The sequence below is a fragment of the Neopsephotus bourkii genome, unplaced genomic scaffold (assembly GCF_033783945.1).
Source record: "Neopsephotus bourkii isolate Nb327-2 ecotype Australia unplaced genomic scaffold, CSIRO-AGI_Nbou_v1 NB_333, whole genome shotgun sequence".
Classification (NCBI taxonomy): domain Eukaryota; kingdom Metazoa; phylum Chordata; class Aves; order Psittaciformes; family Psittacidae; genus Neopsephotus; species Neopsephotus bourkii.
In genome coordinates, this window is record NW_026900839.1 from 1,332,366 (window position 1) to 1,351,840 (window position 19,475).

The 19,475-nt window shown below is 39.2% G+C and overlaps 1 protein-coding gene across 10 annotated transcripts in view; it reads left to right on the plus strand.

Annotated features, from left to right (window-relative positions):
* The window catches only part of KIF1B (kinesin family member 1B), a 93,429-nt gene that overhangs the window by 22,795 nt on the left and 51,159 nt on the right, over positions 1-19,475 (plus strand). For 3 of the 10 annotated variants that reach the window (XM_061347969.1, XM_061347965.1, XM_061347968.1), the window contains exons 4-15: positions 1,520-1,699; positions 3,664-3,729; positions 5,473-5,651; positions 6,417-6,528; positions 7,506-7,583; positions 7,822-7,887; positions 9,900-9,975; positions 10,250-10,328; positions 10,874-11,016; positions 14,622-14,755; positions 16,124-16,203; positions 16,752-16,827. In XM_061347969.1, the coding sequence (XP_061203953.1) occupies positions 1,520-1,699; positions 3,664-3,729; positions 5,473-5,651; positions 6,417-6,528; positions 7,506-7,583; positions 7,822-7,887; positions 9,900-9,975; positions 10,250-10,328; positions 10,874-11,016; positions 14,622-14,755; positions 16,124-16,203; positions 16,752-16,827 (1,269 nt within the window). Of the gene's footprint in view, positions 1-1,519; positions 1,700-3,663; positions 3,730-5,472; positions 5,652-6,416; positions 6,529-7,505; positions 7,584-7,821; positions 7,888-8,612; positions 8,631-9,899; positions 9,976-10,249; positions 10,329-10,873; positions 11,017-12,160; positions 12,203-14,543; positions 14,756-16,123; positions 16,204-16,751; positions 16,828-19,475 lie in introns of all 10 variants that reach the window. The other 7 variants (XM_061347959.1, XM_061347966.1, XM_061347963.1 and 4 more) reach the window with 5 other exon arrangements.

Genomic DNA, 19,475 nt, shown 5'->3' on the forward strand with positions numbered 1-19,475 from the left:
AGAGCAGCCATGCAAGTAGATTACAGGATCAGTTAGAACATCATAAACTTAATTCCTGAAAATTAGCATATAAGCAGCATCAAAGAAAAGTGGTCTGATAAAATCTTTATCCCAGCATTAGAATGTTGGCACAGCTAAATTTGTCCTGATTTCAGGAAAAGTAGTAGTAAAACCCAGCATTTCAGGAAGAGAGCGAATGCTGGATTAAGAACAATGTAGTCACAATATAGTGACATAGTCCTACAAAATCAAGTTTCAGTATTATGTTATCTCTCTTCTGGTTCATGCAGCATAAAACATCTGTGTAGATAATCATTAGTATGGTAATTTTTTTCACGTATATTTATCAAGGGCTTTCCTAAATCATCAAGACATGAGAAAAATGGGCATAGACATTGAATGCAGCTTTCTGTCAGTGTTTTGTGTCTGGAACCATGCCTGGAGCTGCACATTGGGTTTCCTCTAGTGACTGGATATTGGTGTCTGATCAATACCGTGCCTGAAACACACTACTTAAAAAATAGAGAATTCATTTTTATCATTCATGAAGCTTTGCTTTAACCAGTTCTGTATTTGCCTTAAGATCTGGCAAGTGTGTTCTTATTGACATCTTTAACTTGTGATTTCTTTTCATTGCCTCTTTTCAAAACATAACAAACTTTTCAGTCGAGTGTTTGAATGTGATAACTTGCTTTGTCCTGATACAGATTTCTCTCACTGAATGCATCTGCAGTAGAGATTTCATTTATCACTGGGCTAAGTTGCTTTAAAATAGATTCTTTTTAATGCTATGTTTCAGTTTTATTGTTGAGTTTAGCCACAAAAGAGTGTTCTAATGCGTTGGCCTTCTCTGGTTCACCTACTTGCTAATGTGAAATAATGTGTTTGACATACTTAAGGATTCTGTAGACACCAGTGAGGTTGTAAATAGAAAAGTGCCTTGGATTAGACGGTGGGATCAGGCAGCTGCAAGAAAACCTTAGTCATTTTAATGGTTTCTTTACACTCAATCTGAAAAAGCCCAACAACCAAACAAACCCAAGCAACTTTCTTCTCTTTTCCTTCTGCTACCCTTCAGAGCCCTTGTCAGGACCAGCCGCTGTGGGTTTTTTCTGTAGCTCCCAGTCCTTTATTCATGTGTATTGACTCTCTGAACTCTACTTTTGGTTTTCTCCCTCTGACTCCCTCCTCCCAGGCACCCTGAATCTCATTTGTCAGTGATCTTGCTCGAAACTTTTCCAATAGTGTCAACAATGCTCACAAAACAAGAGGTTGGTTTCTTTGTGCAGATTGTTTCCTCAGCATTGATGGAGTGCTCCTGCATTGTCGGCCTTCTCCAGCTGGTACTGCCTTGGGAAAAAGCTGTGTGCAGAAATGTGCACATTTGTGTACATTTGCTTCTTCCTAAGGGATTGACCCACAAAGGAAAAAAAGTAGGAAACAAAACCCAGTTGCTTTTTGAAGTGTTACTTGAATGATAGGATAAGACTGTGTTTATGCTGATTTCATGTCTTTCCAGCCCGAAGATCCCTGCTTTGCATCTCAGAGCCGTGTATACAATGATATTGGGAAGGAGATGTTGCTGCATGCCTTCGAGGGCTACAATGTATGCATTTTTGCCTATGGACAGACTGGAGCTGGGAAATCTTACACAATGATGGGCAAGCAGGAGGAGAGCCAAGCAGGCATAATCCCCCAGGTAAAACAGAACCCAGAAAGGAGATTTGGCTTTATAGTGTGTTCAGGCACATGCTTGCTGGTGCACCGTTCTTATATTGCAATAACAGTTAACAGAGAACAACAGCTTAATTCTGAAGTGAAAGAGATCTACTTGGGAAAAAGCATTATAAGTCATTTTCCTCTCTGTTACTTTATAAACTTGTACTATACACTCTGTATATTTTATATCCATCCAATTTCTCCACTTTGCCAGCAAACTAGCAAATCAAGATGTCTGGTTCACTGGGTTTCTTCTCTGACTTCAGCTGGGACAGCACTTAATGCTTTGTATGCAGCAGGAATTCAAAAGGTAGCATTACTGATCATCATGCCAGGAACATTTTGTAGAAATGAGCTTTCCAAAGCTAAAAACTGAGTAATGCATCTTGGTAAGAAAAATGTATGAAAACGTTTTGAGATCCCCCACAAGAAATACTTTATAATATAGTATCCTATAACTGTTGGTTGTGTGGCACTTGTTCAGGCCTTCCTCAGCGTATAGGTGCTGACAGTGAAGCAGGTTCATTGGAAGATAGTGTTTTCCTCCATTCCCAAAATAGAAACCTGAGGGTGTGTTTCAGTTTTGATAAACAAACATGCCGAACAGCTTGAGTCCTCATTCTGCTGCAGGTTTGCAGGAGACATTGGCCCCACGCCACAGGTGTGAAATAGAGGACACAGAGCGTTGTTCTCTGTTAATAGCATGAGCATACGTTGTGAAATAGGTTGCAAGTGTTCTGATTATTAGCTTAAAATAACATTGGAAGAGGTAATGTGGTGAAGGACGGAATTCTTGCATCTAACCATTTTGATTTTATTAAGCAGTGTCTTTATGTACAGCGTAACAGGTGAAATGAGCTGAAAATCTGTGACAGCAGCTTCATGCTAAAATGTTTTGTTGTAATCTTGGTATTCCTATTTGTTTTTATAAAACTTCAAATAGATACAAACTAAATATTGTCCTAAAAATCCCCTAACTTAATAATGCCTCCTGTGGATTGAATAATGCTCCTGTTATCTACTATAGTTTTAAACCAAAATAGTTTTCCTCCAACTTCACTGGGAAGCTCTCCCATAAAGGTACAAAATGAACTGCCTGTTGAGGGAGACCTTATTGAATCTATTCTCACATACACAGAAGGTACAGCACAGTCACGGTGGAAGTAATATAGGTTGTTGACATTAAATTCTTAGGTGTTGACAAAAATTCCCTGTCTGCCAGTCCCTAGTGTGGAGCTTCGATACTTCAGCCATGTGTTGACTGAATACTTCAGAGTCTGTACTTTCCAAATTGCCTGTATTCTTCATAATCTATTTTTCATACATTGGCTTGTAGATATGTGTTCCAGAAACCTCTTTCTACTCCTACTCCTCTTTGTACCCATGCTTTACAATCTACAAATGGATATCCGTGGCTTGCCCACTGTTCGTCTTTTCTTCCTTTACCACAATTTTAGGTGTTTCATTTCAGTTACTTGTAGACAAGTAGTCTTGAAGCACTAGACTGCTTATAGTTAAAGCATCCTTCATATGAAGATAATGTTGACAAATTTTGAAGTAATTTCTGCCTGTTGATTTAAGTCTGAATCCTGGAACCTCAGCACACTGAATAAACAGACCTGTTTTTATGAGACTAGGAGTGGATTAAGGATTTCAATAATTCCTTTCTAAAATTAGTGCTTCCCATTTCAGTTGTTACAGGCTTTTTCTGTTTTATAGTACAGAATAGCAGCGTTGGTTAAACCTAAAACAGTTGTTGAGCTACTGTATAAAATAAGGTTGAATGATAGTGATGTAGACTTGGGAAGCTGTACGTGGTTGCTGTAACAAGTTTTTTCTCTTCCTCTGCCTTCAATCTAAAGCCAATTTAATGACATGTCATAGTAGTTACTTGTTACCATTCAGGTGTGACTAATTTCTGACTCAGGTTTAATCTCTTTCCAGCTGTGTGAAGAACTGTTTGAGAAAATCAATGACAACAGCAATGAGGAAATGTCATATTCTGTAGAGGTGAGTATGGTGAGGGATCAGAGAGTATCTGTCTGCTGGACATCAAGCTGAGCATGGGTGCTGCATTACTGATGTTGGATTAAGATGCTGTGGGTTTTTTAATTTCATCTTATTTTAAGCTTTGTGTCTTTTCTGTTTCATGTTTGAGGCAAATGTAGTTAAAACCTGTCTGGGACTATTTATTTCCTTGCCAATGGTTACAGTCATAATTTATACCCTGTTTCCCTACAGGACTTGTCTGCATAGCTCAGTCTTACCTGCCATCTGTTAGTAGGGTTGGTTTACAGAGAAAAATTGTTTAAGCTGTGCATAGATAAGAAGTTTGTCAGTACTTAATTTTTCTTAATAATTATCCTTACTTGGATTGGGTTGTATTTAGAAAGCGGTTTTGTCTCCTTGCACCACTTGAAGACAAAAATAAAAGCGCCACTTCATAGAAAGACTATTTCCTGACTTTTACTGGGTTCCCTCCCCCCCCCAATCAGTGTTAATGGCTTGACATGCAAATATGTTGCAGGCTATGAAGAAAGGAAGAACAAAAAGCTGGTAGAATTCAAATGTGATTATTATTAAGAAATGTGAACGCCAATCACTGCTGCTCCTAAATTACAGAACTGGAAAATTACTAGTTCTGTGGCCCTGAATCTGTCCATTTTAACACTTTGTTTAATTGTATTTTATTAATATTTGATGACTTAATGCTTGAATACCATAGGAGTATCATGCTTAGGATTTGTGTATGAGAATTCCCACATTTTCCTGATGTTTTTTCTGTTTCGTACTTATTTCTTGTTCTGATTATGTCTCTAAGAATAGGTTTGTGTATGTGAGAGAGAGAAATAGTCTCTTATAATGGAAATCCAAAAGAACAAACATCTGACAAATAAGCAGAAAAGGGAGTCAGGAATAGTGGTGGAAATGTATAAATAGTGTGTTTTGATCTGTGTTGGGTATAGAATTCATTTATCCGCACTTATACAGAACGAGTTCTTCAATCTCTAAATCCCTAAATTTAGAGATTGAGTTTGCATCTGTAATCTTTCTACAGAAGGAAAGTAAATAACTTCCTGTCTCTTTCAGTATTTAATATCTTCACTGCTGCAGCTACCAAGTACCTGTTGAACTGGGATAAGCCTATTGCCATGAGAAAAATAGAAATTAAAGAATTGAGGAAGCTTTATAATTTATTTCAAAGGGTGCAGATTCCAGATTACCATAGTTTGAATGATTATACTGATGACTCAAGAATACAGCAGGACATGGGGATAGCTTAGAGTCAAAAGTTGCTTCTGCATATAGAGAAATTAGTTCTTTTTCCCTTCTTAAATTTGCTTTGGAGGCTCATAAGAGAGATTCCTTGTAAGCAGATTCCTCCTACCATCTGTCTTGTTTGCCTCTTTACAAAGACAGTTTTGCTGCTGTGTCATATTAAAGCTGTTAAGATGATTGTGAACTCAAGTGTATAATTTTTAATTAAACACCAGTGCTTTTTGAAATGGTTGAGGGATCTGTACATGAATGTGAGTCCTGCAGCTTGTGCTGGAGATCTGAGGCATGAGACTAGTGGCTCTTCTTCCCTTCTGCCATTGTCTCAATCTGTTAAATGAACTGAGACACTCACCTACAGCATTCCTGTAATGGACTGGGGGAGTTTCTACCAGTGGCGCTCCGAAGTGCTGCAGGGCTGCTTGCAGAAGAAGCCTTAGGAAACACTAAATTGTCCATGCAAATTCCTGTTTTCAGGTGAGTTACATGGAGATTTACTGTGAGAGAGTCAGAGACTTGTTGAACCCGAAGAACAAAGGCAATTTGCGGGTGCGAGAACATCCTCTGCTTGGACCATATGTGGAAGATCTGTCCAAGTTAGCAGTCACGTCTTACACAGACATTGCTGACCTCATGGATGCTGGGAACAAAGCCAGGTTAGTGATGATAGCACACTGTATATTTTTATCTCTGTTGTGGGGATATATGGCATATAGCAGCAAATCTAAAATATATTCTGTGATGCATTGACACTTCTGGAAGAAACTCAGGAAGACTGTTATACTCCTCAAGCTGAGGAGTACTGCTGGAATGTGCACTGATCAATGCTGTTAAAAGGCTGAAATTGATTTGTGTGGGGAAACAGCACTGCATATCACTGTATAGATATTTAAAGCTTGTAATGGGTTGAGATGAGGTATGTAGATAATTATACTGGCTTTTAGTTCTGCCTTTGTTGTGTACTCTATCACTATATTGGTATAAATACACATGTGAAAGCAGTCTCCTCTTTCATTCGGTCAAGTGGCCAGGGCTTAAGTTGCCATTTTAGCTTTCAGTTCTGGTTCATTAGTAGTTGTTTTCATGACAGCTGTAGGCTCCATTTAACAGTGTGTGGGAAAGATTGATGTAATGCTGCTTGTGTTTTCTTGGGTGCTTGAGTGTAAAGTAGATTACTGAGTACACAGATTGAGGAAGCTCTCTTTAAGCTGTGATGAAGAAGGGAGTAATTCAGGAATGAAAAATCACAGGGTTTGTTAGTAACATTTGAGGTGGCTTTGTCTTGGTTACCAGGGCAGAACATAAACTATACAGCCTCTTGGTCTCATTCCTCCCCAGCTGCTTTCAGCCCTGCAGATAGTTGTACTTAGGTCACAGAGGCTACAGTTTCCTAAACATGTCTATATCTGTTCATATTTTAGGACTGTGGCAGCTACCAACATGAATGAAACCAGCAGCCGCTCTCACGCTGTGTTCACAATTGTCTTTACTCAGAAGAAACATGACACAGAAACTAATCTTTCCACAGAGAAGGTATGTTACAAATAAGTGGCTTTCTGATTGTTTTTCAGAAATCTTCCTTGCAGTGACTTATTGGCAGTATGATGATAAAATGAGAATTAGTTGGGTATTCTGGCGTTCTGTTTAAGGCTGTGTGTCTTGACAGGGTCTTTTTATTTCTTATGGCGTTTTTGTTTGAATGTTAATTCTAAAAACATATAAATGGAGAATATGTGCAGGATGAGAGATGTAGGGAAATATGGCCTTAAGGACTAGATTCTATGGGGAGGGATATAGGAAATAAAGGAAGTTAATATTTTCCAGTCTTCTTCTAAAAACTTTCTGTGGTTTTGCTTCTCAGTGCAATCTTTGCCTCCTTAGTTCTTTTCTGTGGGCACAGGAATTGGAATGAGTGAGACTTAGGCACTTATTGGAATTTGCATGTTAAAAGGAGGCGCGCCGTTTAGCATGGGATAGTTTTTTCTGCTTTCTGTTACTGTGAAATAGAAGCTGCATGCTGAAGTAGCTGTAATACAGGTAATGTTCATGTTTCTCAACTGACTATTGTGGACAGATCTGAAAAAAATGATGTATTGAAGATACCATGTCCTGTAAAACTATCATTAACTGACATGCGGTCAGTTTAGATAGGCCAGTGCATTGTTGTTGATGTCTTTAGGGTCAGGATGAAACATGAAGTTTCTCCTCTTACGAGATTCTTGTGCTGTCACCAGTAATTTTGGCTTCTGTTCTACTCTGTTCATGCAAGACTTCATTCTCTCTTTATAGGTAGAGGAGTATACTGATACGTAAACTAGAATATAATCCCAGACACCATAAGATAACAGCATCAAGCCAATAGCTTGTGAAAACTTTGACTGTAGTTTTAAGTACACTGCAGTGGTTTCTTTAGACAATAGAGTTATTCTCATGCTATAGAATTCTTTGAAGTTTTGTTCTTTAGCTCACCAAGAGCTAATTCTCATCATTGATGTGCTTTCTCTCCTCAGGTCAGCAAGATCAGCCTTGTGGATCTAGCTGGGAGTGAGCGAGCTGATTCAACTGGTGCCAAAGGAACCCGATTAAAGGTATTGGACCATCAGTGTTGGGGGGAAGAAAGGGAAGTGGCTGCACAAGCTTCATGTGGGCTCTTCACTTGACAAATAATGAAGAAACAATTGCTATTATAAGTATGGAAATAATTGTTGCAAAACTGAAGGTTTTTTCTCCTCTCTGATCCTGGGTTTGATTTGGCTTGTTTAGTCTACAGAGGTTCATGGCTGAACAATTCTAATTACTATATAATACTGGATTTTCTTTCCCCAGGAAGGAGCAAATATAAACAAGTCTCTCACAACTCTGGGCAAAGTTATTTCAGCACTGGCTGAAGTGGTAAGTACAGCATTTAGTGACCTGCAACAACCTATTCAAACCTTGTAAAACTGAGACAGTAAAAACTGTGCGCAGCAGAATCATTCATGTTCTTGGCTTAGCATTCTGAGCCAAATTAGCTGTGTGTATTTTGGTAGATGAATAGTGTTGGTAGTATTCTGTGAATGTCATGCAGGCTGGTAGGAACTTTGTTGATAGGTTGAAGCATTGGTTTATTTAGCTGTGAGGAAGCCTTGCAAAAGAAGCTATTGTTTACGTAGAAGACATGTTCAAGTAACAAGCTTTTAGTTCTGTAGAGCAGTTTATTTGAAAGAATAAGTTTAGAAAACTAACTGCAGGTTTGTTATTAAACATTTTAGCAATACAGTTGATTATCACTGGCTTTTTTTCAATGGCAAGACTTAATAATGTGTTGAGTTGAGTGAGCATATGTTGAACACACTGTTGCACGTTCAGAAGACTACTTTATCTTTTTTTATAGTCAACTGCTATTTAAAAAGCCTAAACTGCTGTTTCTTTTCAAAGTGAGTTCTCAACAGCTTGAGCAGGTTGAGTGTACTTAAGTGCTTTTTAGATTTGTCTTTTTGTTATGAAAACTCTTCTCATTCATTGGGCTTCTCAAGAAAAGCAAACACTATCCAAGCTAACATGGCAATTCTGTATAAACCTCTGTTAAGAAGCTCATCTTGTATTTTTTTCCTCTTTCTTTAATGCTTTCAACTTAGGATAACTGCACCAGCAAGGTATGATGGTCTGAGTAGTAGTGGATATTGTCTTGTTTTGCCTGAGTGTAAGATTTTATTCTCTTCAGTTTAGGAATCAAAAAGCAGGGATCTTTTATGTCAGATCCTTGAGAAATTCCTGTGACGCTAAATTACAATCATAAAGCCTGAGAATTATCAGTAGTATAATTTAAAAATGTTCTAAGGTTGGGGATAAAGTAATGAAAAGTGCACATTTAAGTATGTATTTAGGAATATTCTTTTATTGTGTTCCTGCTCCTGATTTGGTGATTTACCGTGGGAATATTTATTTCTCATATGGGTAACTTCATCTTTGCTTTCATAATTCTTCTCTCCATGCTTTTTTCTTCACCCCATATGATGGATTGTAGGCGACGAGTCAGTTCTAGTTTTCAGCTTTAGCATCTGCTGCTTAAGAGCCCTTTGTAATTTTACTCATCCATTGTAAGGTTACTCACCTTTGGTAAGGGACAGTAGAACTATTGTAAGACTAACACATTTTAAGCACCTCTTGAGCGTTAAGAGGAGTTTCACACAAATGATAATCAGGCCTTTTATTGCAAAGCCATACCCTGTGTTGAATGTTGGGTAGAATTAAACTTGTTGCATCTCTTAAAGCAAGACGCTTGGCTGTTAACTATTTGTGTAACTAAACAAATGACCCAAGCCTCACATTCTGTTATAGAGCTTTTGGAGTTACTCATTGTTTCATTTAGATCGAATAGAGAAGCTGGGGAAGTCTGCCAAAAGTGCTGAGAAAGCGCTCTTCTCTTGTGTGGAAGTTCTAATCTGCCACTAGTGATTTTGGGATCAAGTACTGGGGTATCTAAGTAGATACGCTTAGGTCATATGCCTTGTGCACCTGTATCTCTGTAACTGTGCAGTCTCCTGTAACAGACTTTTGACTGCTCTTGGAAGCTGTAACTTTTCTAGCAAAGGACAAATGAACAATTTACTGACAAATTTGTCTTGAAATGGTGTTAAAACACACAACTTAAATGTCAGGAAGATATCCTTCATGCACAGACAAACCTTCTGAGGGTAGTGCGTCAAGGGAATTCTCTGGACTGCTATCATCATGTTAGATGTCTGAATATGTTGCATGTTGTCTCATAATCACTTGTACAACTGAGGATGGGCCATCCCTCTGTTTAGATAGCTTATGTGGATGCTGTCACTTTTCTTTTAATATCTGCTCTATGATTTTTTTGTGTCTTTAATTTTCCTTTTGATGTCTGTTTTTTCAGTAATGTGTTCTGTTCTTTGTAGAGTAAAAAAAAGAAGAAGACAGACTTTATACCGTACAGGGATTCTGTGCTAACATGGCTTCTTCGAGAAAATCTAGGTATGGCTGATTTCTTGTGCCAGTAGGGAAAAAAATTCTCATTCCATGTTCTGACTGCTTTTAACTCATTTATATTTGTATCAAGTATGAAGTTAAATAATTTGCCTATTCAAATCTCAGTCGTATAGTTCTACCTTTGGTTAAAGTTACAGCTCTTTGCTATGATTTTTGATATGTTCCTTAGAATGTAGAATGTAGTTGGATTCTATAATTTATTGAAAATACTGTTGATGAATACTGTAGTTTCACCTGAGATCTTACCTGTTTGTTGTAGGTGGTAACTCCAGAACTGCAATGGTTGCTGCTTTGAGTCCAGCAGACATAAACTATGATGAAACTTTGAGCACTTTAAGGTACTTTCTTTTTACCTGAGATGGATACAAGTAGCTGTTAGCTCTAATAGCCACATTCTATCCTCAGACTTTTGGGTTATTATGCTTCAAGAACATCTATCTGTAGGGAAGATGACTCAATACAAAAACTCAATTACTCTGAAAGAGGAAAACTGATCTATTTGATGTGAACAGGGAGCCTAGGCATTTATTGCCTATCCTTAACTTGAAAAATCAAACTCATCTTCTTGTGTTTGTGTGTTCTTTTCCAGTGTGGTCCCTAAAATTAAGCACACTGGTCAAGCTGCGGATTCAAAGCACTGAGTAAAGACAGAGAGAAAGAAGATTGTATTGTCTGTTGTACATACTGTTAATCTGTTTTGAGTAGGACTTTTGGAGCAATACCCTGTATTAAATATGAATTCAAATGCATGGCTTAATATAACCCAGGATTCTTTTCTGACATACAGCTGCAGCTAAATATCTTCTCTATTGCTGCATACCTGCATTGCATATAAGCGCTTACATTCTCATTGTAAGGTTTCACTGGTTTGGTCTGGTTGCAGATACGCAGATCGTGCAAAACAGATTAAATGCAATGCTGTTATCAATGAAGATCCCAATGCCAAGCTGGTGCGTGAGCTGAAGGAGGAGGTGACAAGGCTTAAGGATCTCCTGCGTGCCCAAGGGCTGGGAGATATTATTGACAGTAAGTGGATTAAACAGACCCTACCATCTTGAGGTCAGTCTGTCTTACAGAGGAGGGAGGGCTCGGCCTGTGAGACAAAGAGGTTTAAAACAAGGGAGTTAAATGTAGGTGCTGATATTAAATTTGAACAGGGTTTTAGGAATAGTAGCATATTCTGTCTTTAAACAGTCAACCCTAGGATTGTCTGTAGAGAGGCCACCTTCAAACTCTCAAGGAAAAACATGGAAATTGAATTTCCTGTTACTGTGGAACTGATTTTGTGTAACAGGACTTACACATTCAGGAGTTGCCCTGATGTGTTATGGAGGGCTTTTTGTCTGGCTGCCAATAAAAGGAGGATAGAAGCTTAGTTTCATACTGAGAAAGGAAGCATCTTCCTCCTTAAAGGGTTAAGGTTATTAGTTGATACCTGGCTTCAATGCCCTCCTTGCTCAGAAAAGAAAACGATGACTAATTCCTGTTAGACAATGTCCTGAGTGACAAACCATTTGTCATCTCAAAATAACCAGCTATGAAACAGCTGCTTGTGAATAAATAATGAATTCTTTTGGGGCGAGATTTTGAGTTAGGTTGGCAGAGCAGTATTGTACTGGTTTGCTTTGCCAGCAATCTCTTAAAGCACCAGAACACATTTGTGTGCCTGAATTCTTTCCTTGTCCTCATTCCAAACAAAGCAAATAAACCAAAATTTAGGCTGTTATGTTCTTCTCTATTATGAACAATGGCTTAATTCCTAGGGAAGGAAGTGCCCATAAAAGCACAGAATGTTTTCCAGTGGATTAGAAGATTCTTTGACTTAAAAAAATGGGAATGTTGCACTAGATTCTGATTTGTCAGAGCTTATTTGCCTGTGAAGCAGAAGTCCCAGCTGAGTCACAGATGGCTTAAAGATGTGTAACATGTATTTACCTTTCTGTTTGCTTGTTTTCAAGAGAATGGGGCCAGAAGACAATGCAGTGCAGGTGGTTATGTGATTGGTACAATCTGTGTTTTTTGGTTCTAAATCAAAACTGGAAAAATACCTGTGTTATTGAAAATTGTATTTTGTTTCTTTAAATATCAAGTAGTATTTTCTTCCCTTCCTGTGTCCTAGTGAACCTTCAATTTTGATCCTTCTTGTGTTTTCCCTCCTGCTTCCTTTCAGTTGATCCAATGGGAGATGAATACTCTGGAAGTGGAGGCAAATGTGTGTATTGTGTGGTTCTCTTTTTAACCTGCTTTCTCTGGATCAGCTTTTAACTGAGCTTTGCATGCCAGCATTTCTCACAGGGAAATCCCAGACAGAACACTCACTGTGGAATGCAGTGCCGGTTCATGGAAACTAGCTTAACCAGCACTCTTAGATTGAGTCGACAGTCAAACAGAAGTGCAGTGTTTCAAATACAACATATGTTCATTGCTTTCTTTCTGGCAGGATATAGAAAGGAGAGTACTAGTTCTTTAGTTTGTTTTCAGGACAGCCAGCAGTTTAGATTGGAACTGGAAAATCATTTTCTGAACTCTCTCTGAAGTTAGTTGAAAAGGCTTCCGCACACTTAGCTTCTCGCCTTTCAGCATCTCTTTCCCACATAGAAGGGTTTGTTTGAAATACATCTATTGATATATAAATATATCTGTTTCAAGAGGAGATGTTATCAGTTCCTCCTGGAGATGGAGATTTGTTTATTTATATGGTCTCTTTAAAAACGTGAACACCTTATGAAAGTCACTTATTTGAGCTCAAATACTTGGTTGCAGATGATTAACTGAATAGGGTTAAAAAAGTCAGCAAATAGCATTTAATTTGTATTCCACTGTTTGCTTCTGGAAAAGGGAAATATACCTATTCCATTGCAGGAGAAGTGTATGGAAATTAGGGGTTGGTGGGCTTTTTAAACTCTTTCAGTCAGTTTTCTTCACCCTCACTCAGATAGTATAAACTGGAAGAGATCTGTCTGAAATTTCCTAGAGTTAAAGCTACTGGTGGTGTAAAGACTCATCTTGGCCTTGTCTTACATTCTGATGCTGCTTCCAGCGTGTGCATATGTCATCCGTGTGAAAGCTGCAGCCTCCAGGAGGAGCGTGCATGATGTTGAGGGTTTTTGGTTCCCTATGGTCACAGCAACTGAAAGCTTTTGCAAGTGCCACTTCCTTTATCTTCAGGGGTGCATGTGTCTGTTGGCCTCTTGAGACTTAATCCTCCCTGCTCTGTCATGCCTGCTTTCCTCATCCCGATGGCATTCCCTCTCCTTAACCTGCTTTTCTTCTGGTAAACTCCCACCCCTGCTTCCTGTATTTGCAGATGGTGGTTTTCAAACTGACTTGATGCAGTCATGTTTTATGAGTCTGAAACAGCAGGTTGAATGTGGAGTGAACTAGGGCATAAGGCTGACAATAGCAGAATTGTTCAGGGGAAGAGTAGAGGAGATGTAGGAGGACATGGAAATCTATGCAATGTCTGGGCAAGCATCTCATTTTTGTAAGTGTGAAGCCCTTGTTTATAACTTGAAAGGTCTGATTTGAGCTGTTTCTTTCCTAAGTGTACTTATTTTAAAGGATTTTTAATAGCATTTCAAACTATCAGAATTGTTAAAACTGGGCTGTTTAGTTGTCTGGTATTTCCAAGTTAGAAGGTGGTTTTGGAGGTGTATGTGGTTATTCTGAGGATATGGTTTACAGGCATAGCTGAGAAACCAAGTTTGATTAAAATAAGTTGCCTTTGGATACTTGTTAAATCAGTCATTCACCTTTTCCTTGTTTTCAGTCTTTCAAGGAGGCATCTTTCAGACCTCCAGGTTTTCAAGCTACAAAAGCTGCCTTACTAAGTTGTGAGGATTTTTAAGGCCTTTCTCATATCAACTAAGACCAAAAAGCTTTAAAGCACCTTCTGAAGTACGAGAACCTTATCAGATATTTCACTGATCAGGTGTCTTAGCTTTCCATTTCTCAGATAAGGAGAGTTAAGAAGTAACATCATGATGCTGTTATGGACTTGTGTTCTGTTCTCCCCATCATGGACTGAAGGTGATTTACATGCTCCTCTGTGAGAACTTAAGGAGGGGTAGCTCTTTGTGGTCTGGGTGGTTCAGCAGCAGAACCACTCCTGTGACAAACATTTACTTAGTCATGACTTTAGATTAAAGGAGTCCAGAAGTGAATGTTTTGCTGAGTTGAGACTATCCCTGAATCTGCTCCTGGTCTGAGCTCTGTGGTGCTCAGTTTAGTGTTTAGTTGGGAATAGGATGGATTCTTTATTGACGAGTGTGTAAATTACTTTTTTTCAAGCTTTTTTTGATCAAAATGGTTTATGATGAAGTCCTTACTGGTAGTCCTCAGGGTCTGAACTGAGTTACCCATGTATTATGGATACTAATATTAAAAGATTTGTTTCAGAACTGCCATCTAAAAATTGCAAAACTTGTTGCTGCTTAAATGCTTTCCTCTTACACTGGTGTTTCCTTCCTTTCCTTTTTCCTCTTCCTTCCTTCTTCCGATTTTCCTGTTCCCCACCTTCCTGCCTTCCCTCTGTCTGTGTGTCTTTCTCCCAGATTTGAAAGATTTTCAGAACAATAAACATAGATACTTGCTAGCCTCCGAGAATCAACGTCCTGGCAATTTTTCCACAGCCTCCATGGGGTCTCTCACTGCATCTCCATCCTCCTGCTCTCTCAGTAGTCAGGTGGGCATAACATCTGTGTCCAGTATACAGGAAAGAATCATGTCGACACCTGGAGGAGAAGAGGCAATTGAACGTTTGAAGGTAGGTATTGCTGTAGATCATAGAATCATACAACAGTTAGGGTTGGAAAGGACCTTAAGATCATCCAGTTCCAACCCCCCTGCCATGGGCAGGGACACCTCACACTAAACCATATCACCCAAGGCACTGTCCAACCTGGCCTTGAGCACCACCAGGGATGGAGCATTCACAACCTCCCTGGGCAACCCATTCCAGTGCCTCACAACCCTCACAGGAAAGAACTTCTTCCTTTTATCCAATCTAAACTTCCCTTGTTTAAGTTTTAACCTGTTACCCGTTGTCCAAGGCTAAATAGCAGTGAACCTGGGGAGCTTTCCTTCATAAATCAATCGAGTATGCTACTGTTCCTGTAGGAAGCTGTCTGAAACCCACTTGCACCTTTAAAAGGGCACTTAACTGTGGTGGGCTAGAAGCTGCGTTCATGCACAGCCTTTCTTGTTAGAATTACTTAAGTTTAATTGTAGTCTGGAACTACAAGTAAATTATAAATGAAAATCTTGATTTGTGTTTACAAGTCCTCTGATGCTGTGGTAATTATGGGAAATGTGATCATAAGTATAGGCTTCAGGAGGCCTGGTCAGCACTAGTGTGGACAAAGTCTGCCTAGCAAATGCACTCAGCTTTCAGAAAACCAAATTACCCCCAGGTTGAAAGGAACAAGGAAGAATAATCCTGCCACTGTTGTGTTCACCCAGCCCCCACAGATTAAAATGTGAAGCACACAGAATAGCATGCTGTACCCAGACAATAGCGGCCTTGTCCCAGTTCTGCATAGAATTGAACCGCATCAAAAGTGCCTTACAGTGAAGTATTTCTTGATTTTTATGAAAGCTCCCCCCCAGTCTCCATGGGTGGATGAGTGGGGAGAGCTGGCCGTGTTGAATCTCTGCTTCACTCTCATGTTTTGTCCATGAAACGCTGCCACAGGGATTGGAATGGGCAGGGATACACACTGCATATCCCTTTCTGATTGGAAAGCTGCTGTTGCCATGGAAATAGCAGTGTTGTCTCTGCAGTGCTTTGGCATCCAGTAACTGAATGATGTCTGTAAATCAGATTTAAATTAAAAAGGGGGGGGGGGGGGAGAGAGAATATAAAAAAAAGGTGGGGGAAAGGGAAAAAAATGAGGTAGTTGAAATCAAAATCTGGCTGTGGTTAGGTAGGACGTTGTAATTTCATCTCTGCTTGCTTTGAAATCTGTTTGCCCTTTTAAAAACGAGACAATTTAGGGTTTTGAAGTACTGAGAGTAACCTTGATATCCGGAATAAATCTGAGGTCTAGAACTGAGCACAAACTTCAGCTGCTTTGTGCACTCTGGAAGGAACTTTGAGAGGAATTGTAACGAGCCTTCTGGGATTTTCACACAGGAATCTGAGAAGATCATTGCAGAGCTGAATGAAACATGGGAAGAGAAGCTGAGGAAAACTGAGGCCATTAGGATGGAAAGGTCAGGCATCGGAAGTGCTGTAGATGTGGATGGTCCCTAGAAGGCAGAGAAGTGTGGAAAATGGAGGATGTTATTCTGTTCAAAAACAGTGGAACAGCAGAACTGAGCTTAGTGATAATTCTGCTGACAGTAGGGGCAATGTTGAGAGCCATATATTTTTCCTACGTTCCCTAAAGTGTGTTTACTGATGTAAATCAGGTAACATTGGCTACTGGTACATTGGCTTCTGCTGTGAAGCAGCATGGAATCTGGGTTTCTTCCATCTCCCTCTCAACATCCTCTTGCATTCCAAAAATTGTAGTTATCTTGTTGTGTATTATTGCACTAAAATGCTATTAAACCTCCAACATTTTTGCTGTTGTCATTCTGCAGATCTATAAATTCTAGGGCTAAAGTTTAGAAACTTGCCCTATTGTGTTATGAGGTGGTGACAGTTCTTGCTGTGTGGTCACTGGATAGGCTGGTTGAAGGTCTAATGTGGCTTTCATTAGCACTTATGTTGTCTAAGAAGCCTAAAATATGGTAAATATCTTTCTTTTCTTTCTCAGGGAGGCATTGTTGGCAGAAATGGGAGTTGCCATTCGGGAAGATGGAGGAACACTGGGAGTCTTTTCACCTAAAAAGGTAGAGAAAATTGATAACTATTGCACCATGTCCCTGAAAGGCTGAACAATGTGGAAGGGGGGGGTGATGAGGGATTACCACTCACACAAGGATGTGTATTCATGTAAGATACAGAAGCACGTAAGTGAGGTTTGGACCCTTAGGAGCAAGTTCATTTTAAAATACCTTTGTGGAAATAGCTCTAGTGTTAGAATCTCTCAAAACACTCTATATCTAAGGATTATTTTATCCATAATAATGAATTTGGACACTTCCTGAGGCAAGTGATGCAACACAGTACTTAATGCTTTTAGGGAGCTGCAGAAAGAATTGCCTGTGGTAGCTTTCATTAGTCATTAAAGTAGGGAAGCATGTGCTAGTCGAAGACATTGATGGAATAGGAGCAGCATGAAAAGTTCATGGGATTTGGATATCATGCTGATATCAAAAATGGTTGAACTTTTTGTACCTTCCATTAGAAAATCTGTGCTTTGGTAGCAAATCAGAACGCTGCCTATTGCGTTGTTGTTGCCATTTTCTGCCGTATCTTTGACTTTCAGGTACTCAATCTATTCTTCTCTGAGATATCCAGAGAACTCTGAAGTCTTGTCTAGGTGCTCTTCCTTGAATTTGTTTGTTAATCCTTCTGTAGCCTGAAACTTGCATGTGCAAGCGTGTAACAAGCTTGATCTAAGGTTAAACAGGGACCTACCTAGAGGTACTGCACAGAAATACAGGACAGCAGAGTTGGTTAAAACACTTAATCCTTTACTTGAAGTAGTGTTAGACTGTCATGTCTGGAGTAGGTTATGTCTGAATTCCTTTTGGTGTCTACTCCAGAACCGCCTAAGGTTTGTAAAGACACTAATTCATTGAGGGCTCTTTACATTTCTTTCTCTCATGTTCTGGATCCTCATCTCCTTTTAGATTTTCCCTCAGAGGCCCTCATCTCTTTTTGATGACTCTTTTGGTGCATTTTCAGCTGATCAGGTTTGTGTATAAATGCCGTCTGGGTTAAGTAGCTGCTTTGGTGATAGATAGATAGTATTTAGCCATTAGGAGAAGTAAAACTCCCAACCTAGTCCTCTCTGCTGCTGTTCCTTGCTATCCTTGCCCTTCAGTTTCATTAGTTCTCCTTTTAGTAACTGTGGCTGCTATTGTGAAAACTTAGGAGATGTAGATAGCAATTTTGAAGGGTTCTGTGTAAAGACTTGCACTTCTGAGGTACTGTTATCTATCTAACCATATGCTGCTAGGACAGCACTGTTTTTACCAGCCAAGCTGTAAATTGAACTCCTTAAGGTAAATTTTGCCCACATCACGAATGAAAAGGTATCACATTGTGCAGTCATTGCTGTATCTACCAGATTTGCTGTTGATGGCAGGAAACTTCTTGAAATGAATTGTGGAAACGTAATTGCTTGTGCTGTACTCAGAGATGGGAGCAGGGAAGGCTCAGCTCATGCTTGAAGAATGCTGTACCGAAGACATAACTGTCTGTGGATGAATACTAGATCTCAGAATGAATGAATAGCCAGTTTTGCTGGTATCATTTTTCAAGTTGTTGAGCTTAATTTCTTACAGAGCTCTCTGTTGCTGTAAAAGACCCATTCAGACTTTGATTTAATGAAGTAAATGAACTCAGATGCTAAAACATGTATGTATAGGGTACAGCATTACTTTCAAAGTGTCCTAATGGTACATCTCCAAAGTGGTGTTACAGCAGTTGACTATGTCTGGGATTTCATTTCTCTCCAGTTTTCTCTTGATTTAAGGGCTTTATACATCTCCAGATGTTGATTTGAATGCAGTGAATATTGATGATGGCATGGGACATCTTCAGCTGTGGTTTAGGTGGCCCCTGTATTTTTAGGGGTGAAAAAGTTGTCTTGTTTTTTCCCTGTTTGTCTTTATAGTCAATTCTTCCACTGGGCAATTGGCAGACTTCATTCATAGCCAAATTTAATTGTGAGCATCCAGTAATTTTGGAACTGCTGTAAACTGAGTGCTGTTAACATCTCAAGCAAACAGTTTGCAACTAGGATAAGATGATGGAAGCAATGTTCCTAGGGATTCTTGGCCAAATTTATTTCCTTTTCCTCAATTTATTCTATTTGAGGGTAACAAAAACCAAGTGGATTCTTAACAGTTTTATCTCTTACCATCTTTATTTGATTCTGTTTAACCATTTTTTGCCTTTTGTTTTGTGCTTGTGCTTACTGCCATCTCACTGGCTAGATTTTCACACCAAGGCCTTGTGATTTGTTTGCTGATTCCAATGGGGTTTTTTCTCCAAAGAAGGTTGGTTTAGTAACTGTAGCAGATTTAAATGTAGAAGAACTTTAGATGCAGAGCTTCTTAGCTGTTTGTATCTGAGAACGTTGGTAGTTTTAGATTTTCTTTTGATGTTAACAGACTTTTCCAAATGAGCACGTGACGTGTATTGCCCAAGAAAAGCCAGAGCTGATTCCACATCAAAGTTTTACTGAAACAGCCTTTTCTGCTCTTTGGTTTCCACTGCCAAAGTTTACAGAGACTTTGCAAGAAATCTTGTTTTACAGCTGATGCCTTTATTCTTTCTATAGATATATATTTCAGATAAGTAAGCAATCTGAGCTGTATTTCTGCTGATGCTTTGTGATGCTCTTTAGTACTACAGGAGGTTATGT